The sequence below is a fragment of the Primulina huaijiensis genome, chromosome 3 (genome assembly GCF_012295235.1).
Source record: "Primulina huaijiensis isolate GDHJ02 chromosome 3, ASM1229523v2, whole genome shotgun sequence".
Lineage (NCBI taxonomy): Eukaryota > Viridiplantae > Streptophyta > Magnoliopsida > Lamiales > Gesneriaceae > Primulina > Primulina huaijiensis.
Window position 1 is genome coordinate 4,323,127 of NC_133308.1, and position 15,127 is coordinate 4,338,253.

Below are 15,127 nucleotides of genomic sequence, written 5' to 3' on the forward strand. Positions count from 1 at the left end.
TATCATTTTAATATATAGTTCAATTTGACCTATCAAAATATTAATTAATGAAGAATTTTACTGGATATCAAGTTGGTAAAAGTCTATGACAAGTTACAACTAACTAAAAATACATTGAAATTTAAATTTGTCACGAAAGTCTTAAGTTTGGGACGAGTTTCAGTTAACAAAATACATATAAATCGAAAATTTCTAAATCATTCAAACATCTCGACTTTTATCAATTTACAAATCTTAGGCCAGCCCTTAGTTAAAATGTTTCTTATTATTTTTTTCCTCTTTAGGACATCCAAAAAATTTCTTATTATTTTTTTCAAACATCTCGACTTTTATCAATTTACAAATCTTAGGCCAGCCCTTAGTTAAAGTGTTTCTTATTATTTTTTTCCTCTTTAGGACATCCAAAAAAATAATGTTGTTTGAACATTGAAATTACTTTTCAACCATATTTTCCAATTTAATGAATGATCCTATCTTGATACTTTGCTTTGTACTTATCACCAACATGACAAATTTAAGCAATATTTACCCTTTTTTAATTTCTTAATTTTATAAATTTGCAAGCAAAGACACTGCAAAATTCAACTTAAAGATAAGTCCCGTTAGGCGAATACATAACCTCATTCCCATTCAGCAGTCAAGTTCAGAATTGACCCCTAATTAACTTGAAGTCACCACTCTCGACATCAAGAGAAGTCGTTTGGACAAAATTATAAATGTTACTTCCACATATTATGAGTAACGTAGGAGACATCTCTATTTTTCCCTCGGAGAATCTTTAGAATTCCCACTGCTTAGCTTTCAATTCGCCTCTGACCATCAAATGAAATGTGAATAACCCGTCCTCATCTCTTTGTTTGAAAGAAGGGGCGCTTCCAGTTCTGTCGGTGCCAACTGCCATTTAGCTAATAAGCGCGTGGATAAATACTGATTAGTTTTATCTCAATTTGTATTTTCAACTCCGTCCTTTTTACTTCTTCTAAGTTTGTAGGGTGTTTGTTACAATTAAGTCTAACTAGAGTTCACGTTCCAAATTTGGAAACTTAACATGAACTATAAGTCTTCTGCTTTTTTTCCCTTTAATTTATTTATATAAATTATTAATTGTAATAATAAATGTAATAATGATAATCATGAAAAATCTGAGAACGGATGATATGTCGGTCTCCTAACCTTGTACTCCTTTTATTTTCTCTGGGTTGGAAATTCCTAACCTTTTACCTCAAAAATACAAAAAATTCCTAACCTTATAATTTGGTCGAACAATGGACTTGTGGAGGCCGTAAAGCCACAAAAGTGGGCTAAATTGGGGCCACATGTTGTGGTCCATTGTATAACTAGATTCTAGAATCTTTGTCAGAAGATATCTTTTATTTTTCATTTTTTTTTACTTTTTAATTCGTAGTAATTAGAATGGTCGAAATAAGTCAGATCGTCGGATTGGCTCGTCCTATATCGACATGTCAAAAAGATAAGTTAAGTTGCTAATTTTCTAGTCTGCCCAAATGTGAGTCAGTTAAATGGTGGGTTGTGACGTATTGAATTTCAATTCGTTAAGTATAACTAAAAATTGGTGGGTTGACCTGTCCAATCAAAAAAGTAGATTATGTTGATAATATATCTCAATCCGTCCAAATGACCGGTTAGCCCATTCCTTTTGCCCGTTTTAATAATATTACTACTATTGCTAAAAAAAACTACAATAAATATTTATGTATTACTAAAAAATCAATTTTCAAGGAATTTTTTGTGTGTTTTAAATGGTTTAGAGCACGTTCGGAGTTATTACTATTCTTTGATTTAAATTTTACGACCAAAGAAGATTGTCGAATTTAGCTATCGACTGATATTATAACTTATAATTTTATATTTGGTAAAAACTTGTGTGAGACGGTCTCACGGGTCGTATTTTGTGAGACAGATATCTTATTTGGGTCATCCATGACAAAATATTACTTTTTATGCTAAGAGCATTACTTTTTATTGTGAATATGTGTATGTTTGACCCGTTTTACAGATAAAGATTCGTGAGACCGTCTCACAAGAGACCTACTCTTTATATTTTTATTTGAATGACCACTTCAACAACTTACACTTTTTTTGTGCCTGTGGACTTGACTATGGAGCATTTCAACACTAAAAACCACAATTTAAACATTACTTAATCCCCAAAGGCCAACTATTCAAAATTTCCAAATTCCCTTTTTAATCACAAAAAAAAACTTATCCAAACAAACTATTCATTCATTGTTTTTCCAAATCAATATTTAAAGAAAAACATGTTTAATTTGAATAAAATCTTTAACAAATGTATGTAACATTCGGCTCGAAAAATTTAAAAAGACTAAAGAAAAACTTATAAATTTATACAAATTTTATTATACATATGTTTTGATCTCTCTAGCAATGTTTATGTCTATTTGTTTATTCACAAAACTCGAATACAAAAATTTAATTCGGGAAAATCGATATTATTTTTGAAATTGATAATACACACTTGATAATAAAATAGGGGATATTATATATATATATATATATATTAAATAATTAAAAAAATCCTTAAATCTCAGAAGGAGACCAACTAACAACTGAAAAGTACCTAACACCCTCTTTAGTTCTCTGGTGGGTGGTGGACATTGAATTCGTGCCAACAAAAAAATCCAAGCAAAACCCAAATTCCACTCCAAATCCAACACAAACACGATACAATATATATATTTTAAAACGATTTTATGAATCTTTATTTATAAAACAAATAATCATGTAAATATTTACAATAAAACATAATTTTTTTCATAGATATTCACATAAAATATATATCTCATAAAATTGATTCATAAAATCGTCTATAGTCGATTTTTATTACTGTAATATTGTTTATTATTTATTATACGGGATCCGTCGCGTATATGCGGAGCCTTCTTTACTATTTGGTCCAGTTGTCCACATTCCCAACTAACGACGGCGCTTATTACTTTCCGTGTTGTACGAGACCCCCAAAATACCGTGTTTGGCCGCGGGACGTCGGAGATTTTTGAGATTCATCCGTATTCTTGGTGTCCAATTTCAGAAAAATCAGAAATTTTTTTGGGGTTATTGGTATGATTACCTTCACTCTCCTCGTTTGCTGTTCTTTCTTGGGGGAAAAAAAGAGAAGTATGGTTCATATTCTTGGCCCGTTGGTCGGTTCTAATTTGATGGGTTATAAAAGAGTGAGGCTGCTGCTTGTTCGGTAGTTTTCTCATGGAAATTGGGCATTGTAATATATGCTTAAATGATTTGATATTAGTTAATTCTATTGTTCGGAGTTTTTCTGTCTGCAGTGATTAGTATGAGGTTTGTGCACCGCTGATCATCTTCTCAAAGCGGTGATTTTTTAGTTTTACTCTTTTTCAGTTATCATTTGCTACATTCCCACTATGTCGAGTTTGGAGGAGCCTCTTGGTCTTGACAAGTTGGCAAGTTTGAGCGAAATTGATCGGGTTCGCAGGTTTTCATCCAGTAATGGGTGCAGGCCTATTCGAGAGGATGTTGGAATGGGAAACTGCTGGATTGAAGGGAGAAGTTGCAGCTCATCAAATAACTGCAAGTAAGTGTAATTTATTAGTTCTTCCAATAAAAATTCCGGGAAAAAGTGCTACCTTAAAAAGAGATTCAGCGAGAATGAGATTGCTTGCAAATAGGAAAATGCATCAATGGAATAAAGCGCTATACTTTGTCTAGTTTCTATTTCTACGACTGTGTTTTTTCATTTATGAGTTTATTACTGAGGTATTTATCGTTCTACTCACTTGGAGGTGTGTTAATTATTATTTATTAGTGAGGAGTTTCAAGAGTACAGGCAGGATCCTACTATCACATGGAGAAGACAAAGGAGAGATTTGTTGCAAAGAACTTCAAGTTTAGGCAGGAGCACCAGCCCTCAAGGGACCATGAGTGAGTCAAGATACTCGCCTCACTATCAATGTCGTGCTTACTCCAATGGCATGGACTCCGGAGAAGCAAAATATTGGGTAATTACCTATCAGAATTTCACTTAAAAATTCAAAAAGCTTTTGTTTGCATTGTGGACATTACAGCTGTGAGACGACTTTGACAGCTCTTATTTTTTCCTTCAAAATATGATGACTTAGTTCTATCATACCACGTGTAGTTTTTCAAAGACATACCAAGATACGTAAAAATTGTGGAAGTTGGTCCCAGGGACGGGTTACAAAATGAAAAGACGATTGTTCCAACAAATGTCAAGGTTGAATTGATTCGTAAACTTGTTTATTCTGGATTATCGGTTGTCGAAGCTACAAGTTTTGTGTCACCAAAGTGGGTACAGCAGGTAATAAATATTTTCTAAATCATTACTTCAAGTTAATCTCTCGACTAGTATCTGTACAAAATGCAAGTATATCTATTGAATCCTTCTTATCTGCTGAAATAGCTGGCTGATGCAAAAGATGTAATGGCTGCGGTTAAGAACTTTGATGGTGTTAGATTGCCTGTTCTGACACCCAATCTTAAGGTCAGTGTTTGATTTGCTGCAGCAGTTCTCTCATTGTCGAGACAAGTTTTCTAATTTTTATATAATTTGCTTCTAGGGGTTCGAAGCTGCTGTCTCAGCCGGGGCAAAAGACATAGCCGTGTTTGCATCAGCTTCCGAGTCATTTTCAAAGTCCAATATTAACTGCAGTATTGAAGAGAGCCTTGCTCGTTATCGTGCTGTGACTAGTGCTGCCAGAAAGCTTTCAATTCCTGTGCGAGGGTATAAATAATTGTTGTGTCCAAATCATGAAATCACATTTCTAAACTAAATTCGTGATCCTGCCATTATTGCTATTCAATAGGTATGTCTCTTGTGTTGTTGGTTGCCCTGTTGAGGGTTCAATCTCCCCTTTGAAAGTTGCGTACGTGGCAAAGGAACTTCATGACATGGGTTGTTTTGAGATTTCACTTGGAGATACAATTGGAGTTGCTACGCCTGGTAAATGTCAAAACTACATCTTGTTTTTGGAACTTAGTTGCATGATGTTTCTTGGCTTTATTCATGTACACTTGTGAGATCCTAGCCACATGAGTGTATGTGTTCGTACTTGCATAGGTACTGTTCTTCCTATGCTTGACGCAGTGATGGCTGTTGTTCCTGTTGAGAAACTTGCCGTTCATTTTCACGACACATATGGTCAATCTCTTTCCAATATTCTACTGTCCCTCCAAGTGAGTACATAATTTTCCCTTTGATTTGTCTGTTGGATTCTTCAATATTCTTTATGATATCAATAGTAGCGAACCCAAGATTTTAGTCAAAAGGGGAGGACTTGATATATTTTGGAATTCAATTTTTTTTGGAAAAATTAAATAAGAAAATTATTTTCATTTCGATGGATAATATACCCCGCTCCACCTCTCACTGTTTTTAGCCTTGGCCATTCATTATTTGTTACTTCAAAGAAAAATACTAGTATGCACATGGAAGTGAGAGAATTGTCAGAGCTACTAATTGCTATCCTGTGAATGTTGAGTCCTTGAAGATGGAACGAGATAGGGTAAGGTTGCGTAGCATGGATTCGGAATACAAGTAACCCGAGTTACTCGGCAAGCAAAACTAAGTCAGTACTTGATTCGAGCTCGAGCTACTTTAGCCAAGTTTACAAAGCAATTGATACATTTGTGATTCATAATTGATTTTTCAATTGGTTATTGTGATACGTATATGATTCATAATCGAGCTTTCAATTGGCTACTATGCTCGACTTGTCTCGTTGCTAATGTAGGTGAGTTACAACACTGCTCGAGCTCCAATCACGTGAACTGAGGGATTTTCAAGTCACTTATAAACTCGTGTTTCCTTTCATATGTGTTGTTCATATCAAATGATCGACTGATTTCCCTATATTTGTGGTTGAATAGATGGGGATTAGAGTAGTGGATTCCTCAGTTTCTGGTTTAGGAGGGTGCCCATATGCCAAAGGAGCTTCAGGAAATGTTGCTACCGAGGATGTCGTGTACATGCTTCACGGTATTGGCGTGACAACCAATGTCGACATGGGAAAACTTTTGCTAGCTGGAGAATACATCAGCAAGTATTTAGGCCGTCAGTCGGGTTCCAAGACAGCTATCGCACTGAACCACATTACTGCAGATTGCAGCTCCAAGAATTAAGATAATGGCTGCTGCTACCATGCACTTTTGCGACAAAACTTATTATTATTATTATTTTATATCATATAATATTGGCAGTGTATTATTGATGCCTGCTACAATTCAAGTGCAAGTTGACCATGATCCATAGCTGAGTTAATGATCAGGTCACATGGATTATAAGTATAAAATTCATCAATGTATTTCATTTCAAATCATTTAAGAATTGGTTGATTCAAATGTCACAGCTACATCGCTATAGTGTAAGATTGATCCTTCAAAATACAGTGAGCTACCCTATTAAAATTGGAGATCAGGATAGTGTATATAAATAACTGGAGTTCGTGTGCTGATGCAACATTGTTTGGATCGTGCCAGTTTCTTTCACTAATAACCAAATTTTAGGCTAATCTTTTTCTATCATAGACATTGTCTTCTGTCAAACAATGCCACTGAGTAAGATTTGTTCCACAAAGTTGAAATGGGTCCACATGGAGGCACACACGATGCCTGGCTGTAAGGCATACAACTCGCTCTTCTGATTATATTTTCAGCTCTGACCAACTTTCTCCAGTCTTCCTAGGATGTCAACACACTTCCTCAACAAAGACTTGGCATGTTCATTTTTTTCCACTTCGCATATATCTATAAGCTCAGACATGAAGCTCAGTTCTTTCAGATCGATGGGAGGAACAACCACAAACCGATTTGCTAACTCAAGAAGACATTCAGCAACAGCTATGTGAACCTGAGATCGATGCACTTGACAACTTTAAACCCAATGCAAGTAAAAGTTTTAAAGACTGGACAAAATGCTTATGCCTAGTGCATCAATAATTAATGCCTGTTCGGGTTACAACGCCATCGTGTAGGGGACCGATGGAAAAACTCAGAAAAAAATATAATATGTTACAACAAAGCAAGCTTTTGGAAAGAATAAGTCACCTGTCCAATATTTATTGTGCGGAGGGATTTAAGCAATTCAGGTGAGACGGCATAAAATAACTGAAAAACATATAGAAAGTCAAATTAGAGTCCATAATTTTTTTGTAAAAAAGAATCAGGGAACCTAACATTACCTCATGAATGAAAGCGTATATACTGGTCTTTACTAAAGTATCTTGTGAGTCATTTACACCGTGTTGCAACTTTGTGAGAAGCTCTTTGACAGAAGAAAATACTGACATTTTAACTGTTCAAAACATGAGAATTTTAACAGCATGTAAATCTAGTAGGATGGGATTAAAATGAAAAATATAGTGGAATGGCATATACCTGTCCAAGGGAAACTAGGTGAGAGAGAGAACAAATACAGATCAATCAAGCTCTTCTGCTGTTCAAGAATATCGCCAATTCTTGCAACATGGATGCATGCAGTAAGGCATATTAGTATTTTATCATGTATAGCCGGAGAACCATCTGTCTCATCTGCATCAAGAAAGCAGTGCTCAAACCAATCACTTGACTAGACGAATTCAACTTACATATTATCCAATATTTCGTTTAATCCAATTCCATGTCCAATAACTTAACTCGGGGTGTGATTGAATATAACACATCATTTTATCCATGTAAAGTTACATGAGAACTTTTTATCTTTCCCTTTGTCCTTTTGGTTTTTCAAAAAATGGCTTTTATTTTTTCATAGAACAATCAATGACTGTGTAGTGCTTAATAGATCCCTAGTTGTTTATCGAACTCAAAATAAACCTTACAAGAGGAATAGTCGAACCCACAACTCATGGAATACAAGTCAAGAAATACTTTACTATCTAATCCGAACATAAGCAAATCCACATTCTTCTAGGGTGATTATGCCTCTGTTTTTCGGATTGTAGATATCTCCAGTGCAGACCATTCTTACCAAAGGAAGCCCAATTTGTTGGGGGATCCGCCACCAAGTTACCTTCTTGGTAAATATGTTTAAAGTGATATCCACTAAAGAGACAACAGTTTAGGTTCTTACTCTTCTGCCTCTGCCATATGAGGGTTCATTTTTGTAACAAACCAAGCAGTGGCAAAACATCAAAATCCAAGACTAGAGGATTTAATATTTTAGGAGATAAAAATGGAACGAGGACCCAATTCAACATAAAGAAAATATTTCTAGATCCTGGAAAACCTTGAGACTTAAGAACATTTTTGAGACCCAATTCATGAAGCATGGAACCAAAAAGAATTTATACCAATTAAAGCAACAAGTTATAATCCATCTTTTATAAGAAAAGTTCAGATTTCCAAATGACAATAGTATGGAATTAGCATAAAAAAATAAAATTAGACATTAATGCCACTCAAATGTGTTACGTTTATGGGCCTAGGAAAAAACAAGCCCATGAGTTATAAAGCCTTAGAATTATCTAGAAAGGAGGAGGATATAAAAATGTGAATGGGGAGAGTAGGTTGGGGATTATGTTATTTTAATTTGAGTGATATCACTAACTTAGGCTAGGGAAATACTAGCATTTAACTACGGATTTTGGGTACATAATTTACCTCTGGGTAAATATTTCCATTCAATTCGCAATATAATTAGTTCTTAAATCGGTTGCAACAAAATGCCATGTTTTCTCAACATTTTTGAAGACTGATGATTATGAGAACCCGACTAGTAAATTGAATTGTTTTGTACCTGCTTCAGCATCACTTGCCAGAGATATTGGGACTGATTTGACATGAGCAGACAAATTGCCCATCTCATACAACAATGGAAAAACCATGTTAAAGAATTCTGGACTGTCGAAGGCTTTGATAACCTAACAAAAGTGATGCAGCATTAAAGCCAAAAGAACATGACAGTGGGAAAAAACTGAAATAAAATCAAAGGTAGTACAAATATAATATTTTACACCTAAATTTCACTTGAAACTCTGTAGCATGACCAAAGGAAAGCAGTCAAGAAGGGGCCACAAAAATTTATAACAAACAACCAACTACAAAAAAAATATTCCTTCCAAAATTTTCAATTGAATCATTACATCACATTTCAAATCAACTGTTTAAAACACAACTATTATAGAATCACACACTTTTCTCTTTACTATGTTCAAATGACTGATCTCGGAGAGATCCTTCCTTCAACTAAATAACAGTCCGATCTTACTGGTTGTTGCTGCTTCTTTCCATTAATGACATAATAATTTTCTTTCTCATTTTTCATTCAATCACTACACAACATCACACTATACTACACGATATAATAATGTCTTTAAGGTTTTATTTTTATAAAGTATGAGCAAAAATTTTCCCCAAAACTTTTGAATCGAGTAAAAGCACAACCAAACACCATAGATCTTTCATGATTAAAAATAGCAACAAGCAGAGCATAGGTACCTGCTCAAGACAATTAAATGCTGCTTCACGATACTTTCGTGCTTTCTTTGTGCAGGCCGAAGATATAAGATTCAATATAGCATTTGGGGCATCAGGATCCAAAGCAGATATACTTTTGTGGCAAGATGTACAAACAGCAGATAATGCATATAATACTGCATCCTTTCCCTGTCATATAGTGATATGAAACACTATGATATACATCTAAACGATATGGGGAACCATTATCGTTCCAAACTAAAAGACATTTATCAAGAAAACTGGAAAGAAAACAAATCAGATGAATAGAAAATCGAATAGTAGACTACGCTTGTGAAAAGTGAATTATTGTGGAGCATATGCCATGTCCGCTGCAAGCTCATTAAATGGTTTTATTTAAAAGGAAAGTTGCTTGCATGGAATTTTGATCTAGTCTGTACAGAACTAGGGGTTTACTGCATGACATTAAAGCACGATTATTCACTCATGAAAAAAGCATTTCAAAACTTATATAACAAAGAAACTTAAATGCTAACAACTAGATCATCTCAGATAACTACCAGACCTAATTAAAAAAAGATGGCGTGGATGCTCTTTTGGCATCCTTAGAAGCATGTTCTCAGGCTCTCAACATAATATCCTAGCGGCCAAAGCACACGCATCGCATGTGCAAAAATTGAAAGATAAATCTGAGGCGTCGTGATTTTTAGGCGGCGGTTATATTTTTATTTGAGCGGGAAACTGAAAAGAGGAGTGTTGGTTTAATTTGGATGGAAAACTGAATCAGAAGTGGGAGAATATATAATTAAATTTGTAATATATTTCGTCTTTAAAAAAAGATATGAGGGACATTTATTGAATTTTAAAAAAGACTACATCAACACACCAAAAATTAGTTACTCTAGAGGGTTTAACTTTAATTAATAATATATATTTAATACTATCACTACTCGATAAAGCCATGTTTTACATATTTCATGTGATTGATTGAATACCATAAACAAAAGAAATATACCTACCTCCCATAAACGTCCAGGAAGTTCCTTCATAAGAGAATTCAGCAACAAATCATGATGTGACGATAATATGTCACCAAGGACTTCGCTGAGCTTACAAACTGCTTGAGATGCCTGCACATTCTAAGAAAAATTAACAATTCCCACAAGAAAAAAAGATTGATACTTTGTGAGATGGTATGGTAGCAGTATGATCATTCTACACAAATTCGGAAAACAGAAGACATAAAAACACGAAGAAGAGATTGAACATGCCTTCTTTTTACTTGCCCATGAGGATGACACGATCCCTTCATTGATAAGAGTAACAATTTCTCCCAAGTAAAGTTGAAGAGTTATCCCTTCACTGCTCATGTTTTCCTCCCATAATTCTTCATAAAGACTAGAAATGATTTTGTCATCTTCAAATCTGCATAAGAATATGCATGCTCGTTTTAATAAAACACCAGAATTAATAACATACACGCTGAGTGGATTTCTAGTCCGCTTATTGTAATTAAAAGTTATTAAGTATTTAATAATATATTGCTTCTCATTAAAAAAAAAAACAGACACAGTGAATAAAAATGATAAGCAGTAACAGTTGATCAGAACAAAAGGTTCAAGCTTGTAATTTGTCAGAAATGTGCCAACTGACTTGAACTCCTAGGGGGTTAAACATTAAAGAACATGTAATTCTATGCGGTCCTTGCATCACAACGTCAAGAATCACCATTCTGATTATCTCCAATAAAATGCAGCCGGAATGCTACAATTCTATAATCTATGAACAGAGCCGTGAAATCCTAAATATGAGCACGTGATGTCTTCAAAGCCCATTCCAAGAAAGAACTATTCGAGAAGACTAGGGCTCCGACAGAAGACAGAAAATGATGAGAACATAAACAGTCTCAATCTACAATAAACAAATATATTCAATGATCGAATATATAAAATGATAAGTCATATCCCTCTTGGGATCTCTGTTGACAGGAGAAGCTATTAAATACCTTAAATAACTAACCAAGTTTTCCTTTCTTTTTTTTTTTCTCCAATTCAAAGAGAATATGAACAATAAGCAAAACCCTCTTTCGCCATGTTGCTCTCCCTTCATGATCACTCAATCCCCAATTCCAAGTGACAAGATAAATATGGTTCTAACGGGTATCTCAGAAAAGCATTCATTTGAATGGTTGCATTGGTTCACTTAGTCTTTGTGCCACCACTATTATCTCTCAGCAAAATAATCAATTTTATGCGATCCAGATTGATTTCCAAATTATGCTCATCATTATATCCATCACAAGTGTGTGGCAAGGAACATTCTTGCTTTTGTTTTCATGGAAAAGTATTGGATTAGAGAAATCCATCTTTTTTTCTTTAAAAGAGGGGGCAAAACATCGTATGAAAATTGAAACACTAACAGCATGAATACCCATATATCATTGGCTCTTTACCACAAGCCACTATGGAAATGCTCGACTAAGTATAAGGTTTTTAATGTGTATATACCAATTAAATATGCGACATCGATGAAGAAATAAGAGGGAAAAGAGAGAATCATCAAGATTTTAGTTTGTAAAGAAGGAATCTTTTTTGCAATTAACATCTGAAAGATAGCAAGAGCTTGATTCAACCTTGACATGAAAATAACTGGAACTATAATGGCATGATATCCACTCAATACATCAGCAGCCATGGATGCATAGCTTTTCAACAAGAGTGCACATGAAATTTGATCATTCCTATCACCAGAATGTAAATTTGCAGTATCTTCGATCAATTTCTGGGCCTGGGATGGAGCTGCATACTTCAAAACCAGCGCACATGCATTTGCGAAGGCACGTTTTGATGCAACACTTTTTTCATCCCTCACAACTGGAAGTAACAGCTTCAATAGTAAAGGCGTGAATGGCTTAACGCTAACACCAACCTTTTGGACTAACAAACTGATAAAATTTGCCACACCAACCCTGTGATATTAGTATGATAATTCAACTAGTTAGATAGCTGGACATCATGAACACATTGATTGGCAATCTCCAGTCGCAATTGAAAAAACTATTGTACGTGAGTCCAAATTTCACGTGACAACCCTAATGCAATACTGTCGCAACAACAAAGTATCTTTGTTGCAGCGATAGGTTCATTAAAATTAAAAGAATGGTAAAAATGTTAGTTTTTTAATAATAAGAAGAAAATTACATTTATGTGACATTTTAAGGTTATCTTTTAGCAGTATATCAGATTATCTCGCAACTCACTTAAAATTAACAGTATCATACCTTTGAATCATCAATATGCGGGTGGGTCATGATAAAATTTTGTTTATATCTCATTGCAAAATAGAGTCATGTAGAAGCAATGTTTGGATACATTATGCTAGGCCCAATATATGAACTGAGTCGCGGAACTTTACTTTTATGAGTTTCAAAAGTGCAAACAATTTTCTACTTACCTGGTATTCAAACCCACACCAGATCGAACCAACTGCACAAGCCGAGGAACTAATAATTCAAGAGAATTGGAGTCAACAACATCAATGCAAATTTCAAGAGTTTCCCACATTGGAGATCCTCTAGCAATTGAAATCCTCAAATTTTCAAGTTTTTCAGTTTGTATCCCAACGCTTCCTGCATGCAACTAACAAAGAGAGGAAGATAAGGAACGGAACGAAGTTAAAAAAATGATACTTGCCAAATGCAAACGGTGGTCATATCATTCATACCTCAACATAATTCATTCCTTGATCTTCCAAGCTAGACAAACTTTCTAACATACAACACACCAGATCATTTAAATATGGACGAACTGTAACACCCGCACCCTGAGATAGTTCACATACAAAAAAAAGTGAGTTATAAAATAGGCAATCAAGAGGCAGTTTGAGTTCAAATCTGTCCTTGACAGAAATTTAAGAAAATATTGTGAAAATATATCGATCTAAGAATATTTTAGAGTACAAGGACTTTTTAGTGTCTTTACAGAAATATCTGGTGTACCTAAGATCGAGTATAAATATTGACAGGTTTGGGTTAGAACAAGTCAAGTACCACTCTGTAAAACGGAATCTAACTCGAGCGCCCATGGAAGAAAATTAACTCGAGACTTAGAACGACAATGGTGCAATATAATAAATTATCAAAAGAAAGGTAAATGGTGCTACTGGTATTGACTACATGCAGTCTGTTGCTCAATAAAAAAACAGCACATCAATGCACTGACTGCTTAGACTGAGGTAAACAAAAAGTAATGCTTTGCTGGGAAGAAGGCTCATAATATACAATACAGTAGGTCTGCTACAAATACATGCAACAGTAGAGAGAAAAATGTTGGATGAACTTAGAGCAACCAACTGGAAATTAACAAGTTTAATGTCACCCAGCTGTTAAAAGGCTGAAAGAAATCACCTTCGCCAGCCTTGTAACCATGCTGATAGATGCCTTGCGAATACTTCCGACTTTACTAGCAATACCTTCTGTAAGCAGTAGAGGCAAAACTGTAGCCATGGTTTCTCTTGCCTCAGGCTCAGGTGTGAGAGAGACATCACATAACCTTCCAGTTAAAGAAGTAACAGCACGGCATAATCTGTCACCTGCATTTCTGACAGTCTCCTTAATATCATCCATGGCCCTAAAAGCAGCAGTCCATATTCTTTTTAAATGCTTCCCAACCTATAACATAGCAGAAAAGGAAATAGTAAGACTAATTTTTTTTCTGGGATCTCCTATAAGCTTCTCTGGGTCAACAAAACACTATCAACAACCTCAGGGATCTAGAATTCAAAACATGGTCGCCGATCCTAGCACACAACAGACAAAATAAAAAAGAGAAAAACTCGTAACAATTTATAGAAGCCAATTGATAAGATGACACAAATTTTTTAACTCCGAGTTTTCCATTTTAGAGTTCAATATTGACTCAAACACAAGATTGACTGTCAATCATTTTTTAAATATAGAATGAAAAACTAAAATATTTTTTTTGTAGCAAATATACCATCATCCGACATACATACTGTCGTGCATAAGAAGGGTCTAGCTAAATTTTGGGTGTTGCTGACAAATGTCAGTTCACAAAAATTCACAAGCACCTAAATAGCATGTAAGACATAAAAAATGAATAAACAGTTATTGGTAGCAACAGAGAATGGCAAAAATTCATTCGATCAGCAATGAATCGAGATCAAGAAAGTTGTGTGATCAATTCCCACAATTAGTCGATAGGGTTACAACAAAGAGGTTTAAAGATCACACGACGGATTTTGCACATGACATGCAAAACAATAAATAGGACTCCAAATTTGACTAATTTTCTATTCGAACAGATATACTACTGGTTAGCAAAGGGAAAACTGAAACCGAAAGTAATTTCAGACATAGCACACTCAGTGAAAAATAAATCGCGAAATAGCATTTCCGGTAAAACCACGTATCTAAACTAACCTGATCAAATCTTCGTCCTTGAAGTATATCCGCAACAGCAAGACAAGAAGCCTCCCTAGACCGCCAAAGCCTAGATCCACATTGTATCAAGAGATCATCTAGAATAAGGTCCAAATGTTCGTCAATGGCTCTCTTCGTATCTGCCACTAATGATTTCCAGATATGCGTCATCGCATCCTGATGCAGTGTAGGAGGTCAAAACAAAGCTAGAATAGAGGCAAAAACCTAAAATGATATTGATAG

General features: G+C 34.9%; 2 protein-coding genes across 4 annotated transcripts in view; one reads left to right on the forward strand and one right to left on the reverse strand.

Moving 5' to 3' along the window:
* The first annotated feature begins 2,888 nt into the window (after positions 1 to 2,888).
* Positions 2,889 to 6,377, forward strand: LOC140973210 (hydroxymethylglutaryl-CoA lyase, mitochondrial). Of its 3 annotated transcripts, none has more exons than XM_073435834.1 (9): positions 2,889 to 3,156; positions 3,397 to 3,589; positions 3,821 to 4,013; positions 4,154 to 4,333; positions 4,436 to 4,516; positions 4,593 to 4,756; positions 4,839 to 4,975; positions 5,093 to 5,208; positions 5,902 to 6,377. In XM_073435834.1, exons 1-9 carry the CDS (start codon positions 3,102 to 3,104, stop codon positions 6,151 to 6,153), a joined length of 1,371 nt encoding a protein of 456 aa, XP_073291935.1. In that variant the 5' UTR covers positions 2,889 to 3,101; the 3' UTR covers positions 6,154 to 6,377. The 3 variants fall into 3 exon arrangements, with proteins under 3 accessions (XP_073291935.1, XP_073291938.1, XP_073291936.1); XM_073435837.1 differs by having other exon boundaries at positions 2,889 to 3,099; XM_073435835.1 differs by having other exon boundaries at positions 3,148 to 3,259.
* Positions 6,310 to 15,127, reverse strand: part of LOC140973208 (uncharacterized) — a 33,318-nt gene continuing 24,500 nt past the window's right edge. Inside the window, exons 23-35 of the mRNA XM_073435832.1 lie at positions 14,885 to 15,061; positions 13,850 to 14,113; positions 13,168 to 13,266; positions 12,898 to 13,082; positions 12,077 to 12,412; positions 10,716 to 10,869; positions 10,464 to 10,574; positions 9,466 to 9,633; positions 8,765 to 8,888; positions 7,408 to 7,560; positions 7,212 to 7,324; positions 7,078 to 7,137; positions 6,310 to 6,880 (exon numbers count right to left, since the gene is read on the reverse strand). Of these exons, the coding sequence (XP_073291933.1) occupies positions 6,683 to 6,880; positions 7,078 to 7,137; positions 7,212 to 7,324; positions 7,408 to 7,560; positions 8,765 to 8,888; positions 9,466 to 9,633; positions 10,464 to 10,574; positions 10,716 to 10,869; positions 12,077 to 12,412; positions 12,898 to 13,082; positions 13,168 to 13,266; positions 13,850 to 14,113; positions 14,885 to 15,061 (2,142 nt within the window). The 3' untranslated portion in view covers positions 6,310 to 6,682. The remainder of the gene's footprint in view (positions 6,881 to 7,077; positions 7,138 to 7,211; positions 7,325 to 7,407; positions 7,561 to 8,764; positions 8,889 to 9,465; positions 9,634 to 10,463; positions 10,575 to 10,715; positions 10,870 to 12,076; positions 12,413 to 12,897; positions 13,083 to 13,167; positions 13,267 to 13,849; positions 14,114 to 14,884; positions 15,062 to 15,127) is intronic.

Excerpts from the sequence above, each read along its gene's own strand:
- LOC140973210 (XM_073435834.1), top strand. The coding sequence starts at position 3,102 with ATGATTACCTTCACTCTCCTCGTTTGCTGTTCTTTCTTGGGGGAAAAA. Across the intron at positions 3,157-3,396 it reads CTTGGGGGAAAAAAAGAGAA|TTATCATTTGCTACATTCCC; the intron begins GTATGGTTCATA and ends ACTCTTTTTCAG. Across the intron at positions 4,014-4,153 it reads CCGGAGAAGCAAAATATTGG|TTTTTCAAAGACATACCAAG; the intron begins GTAATTACCTAT and ends TACCACGTGTAG.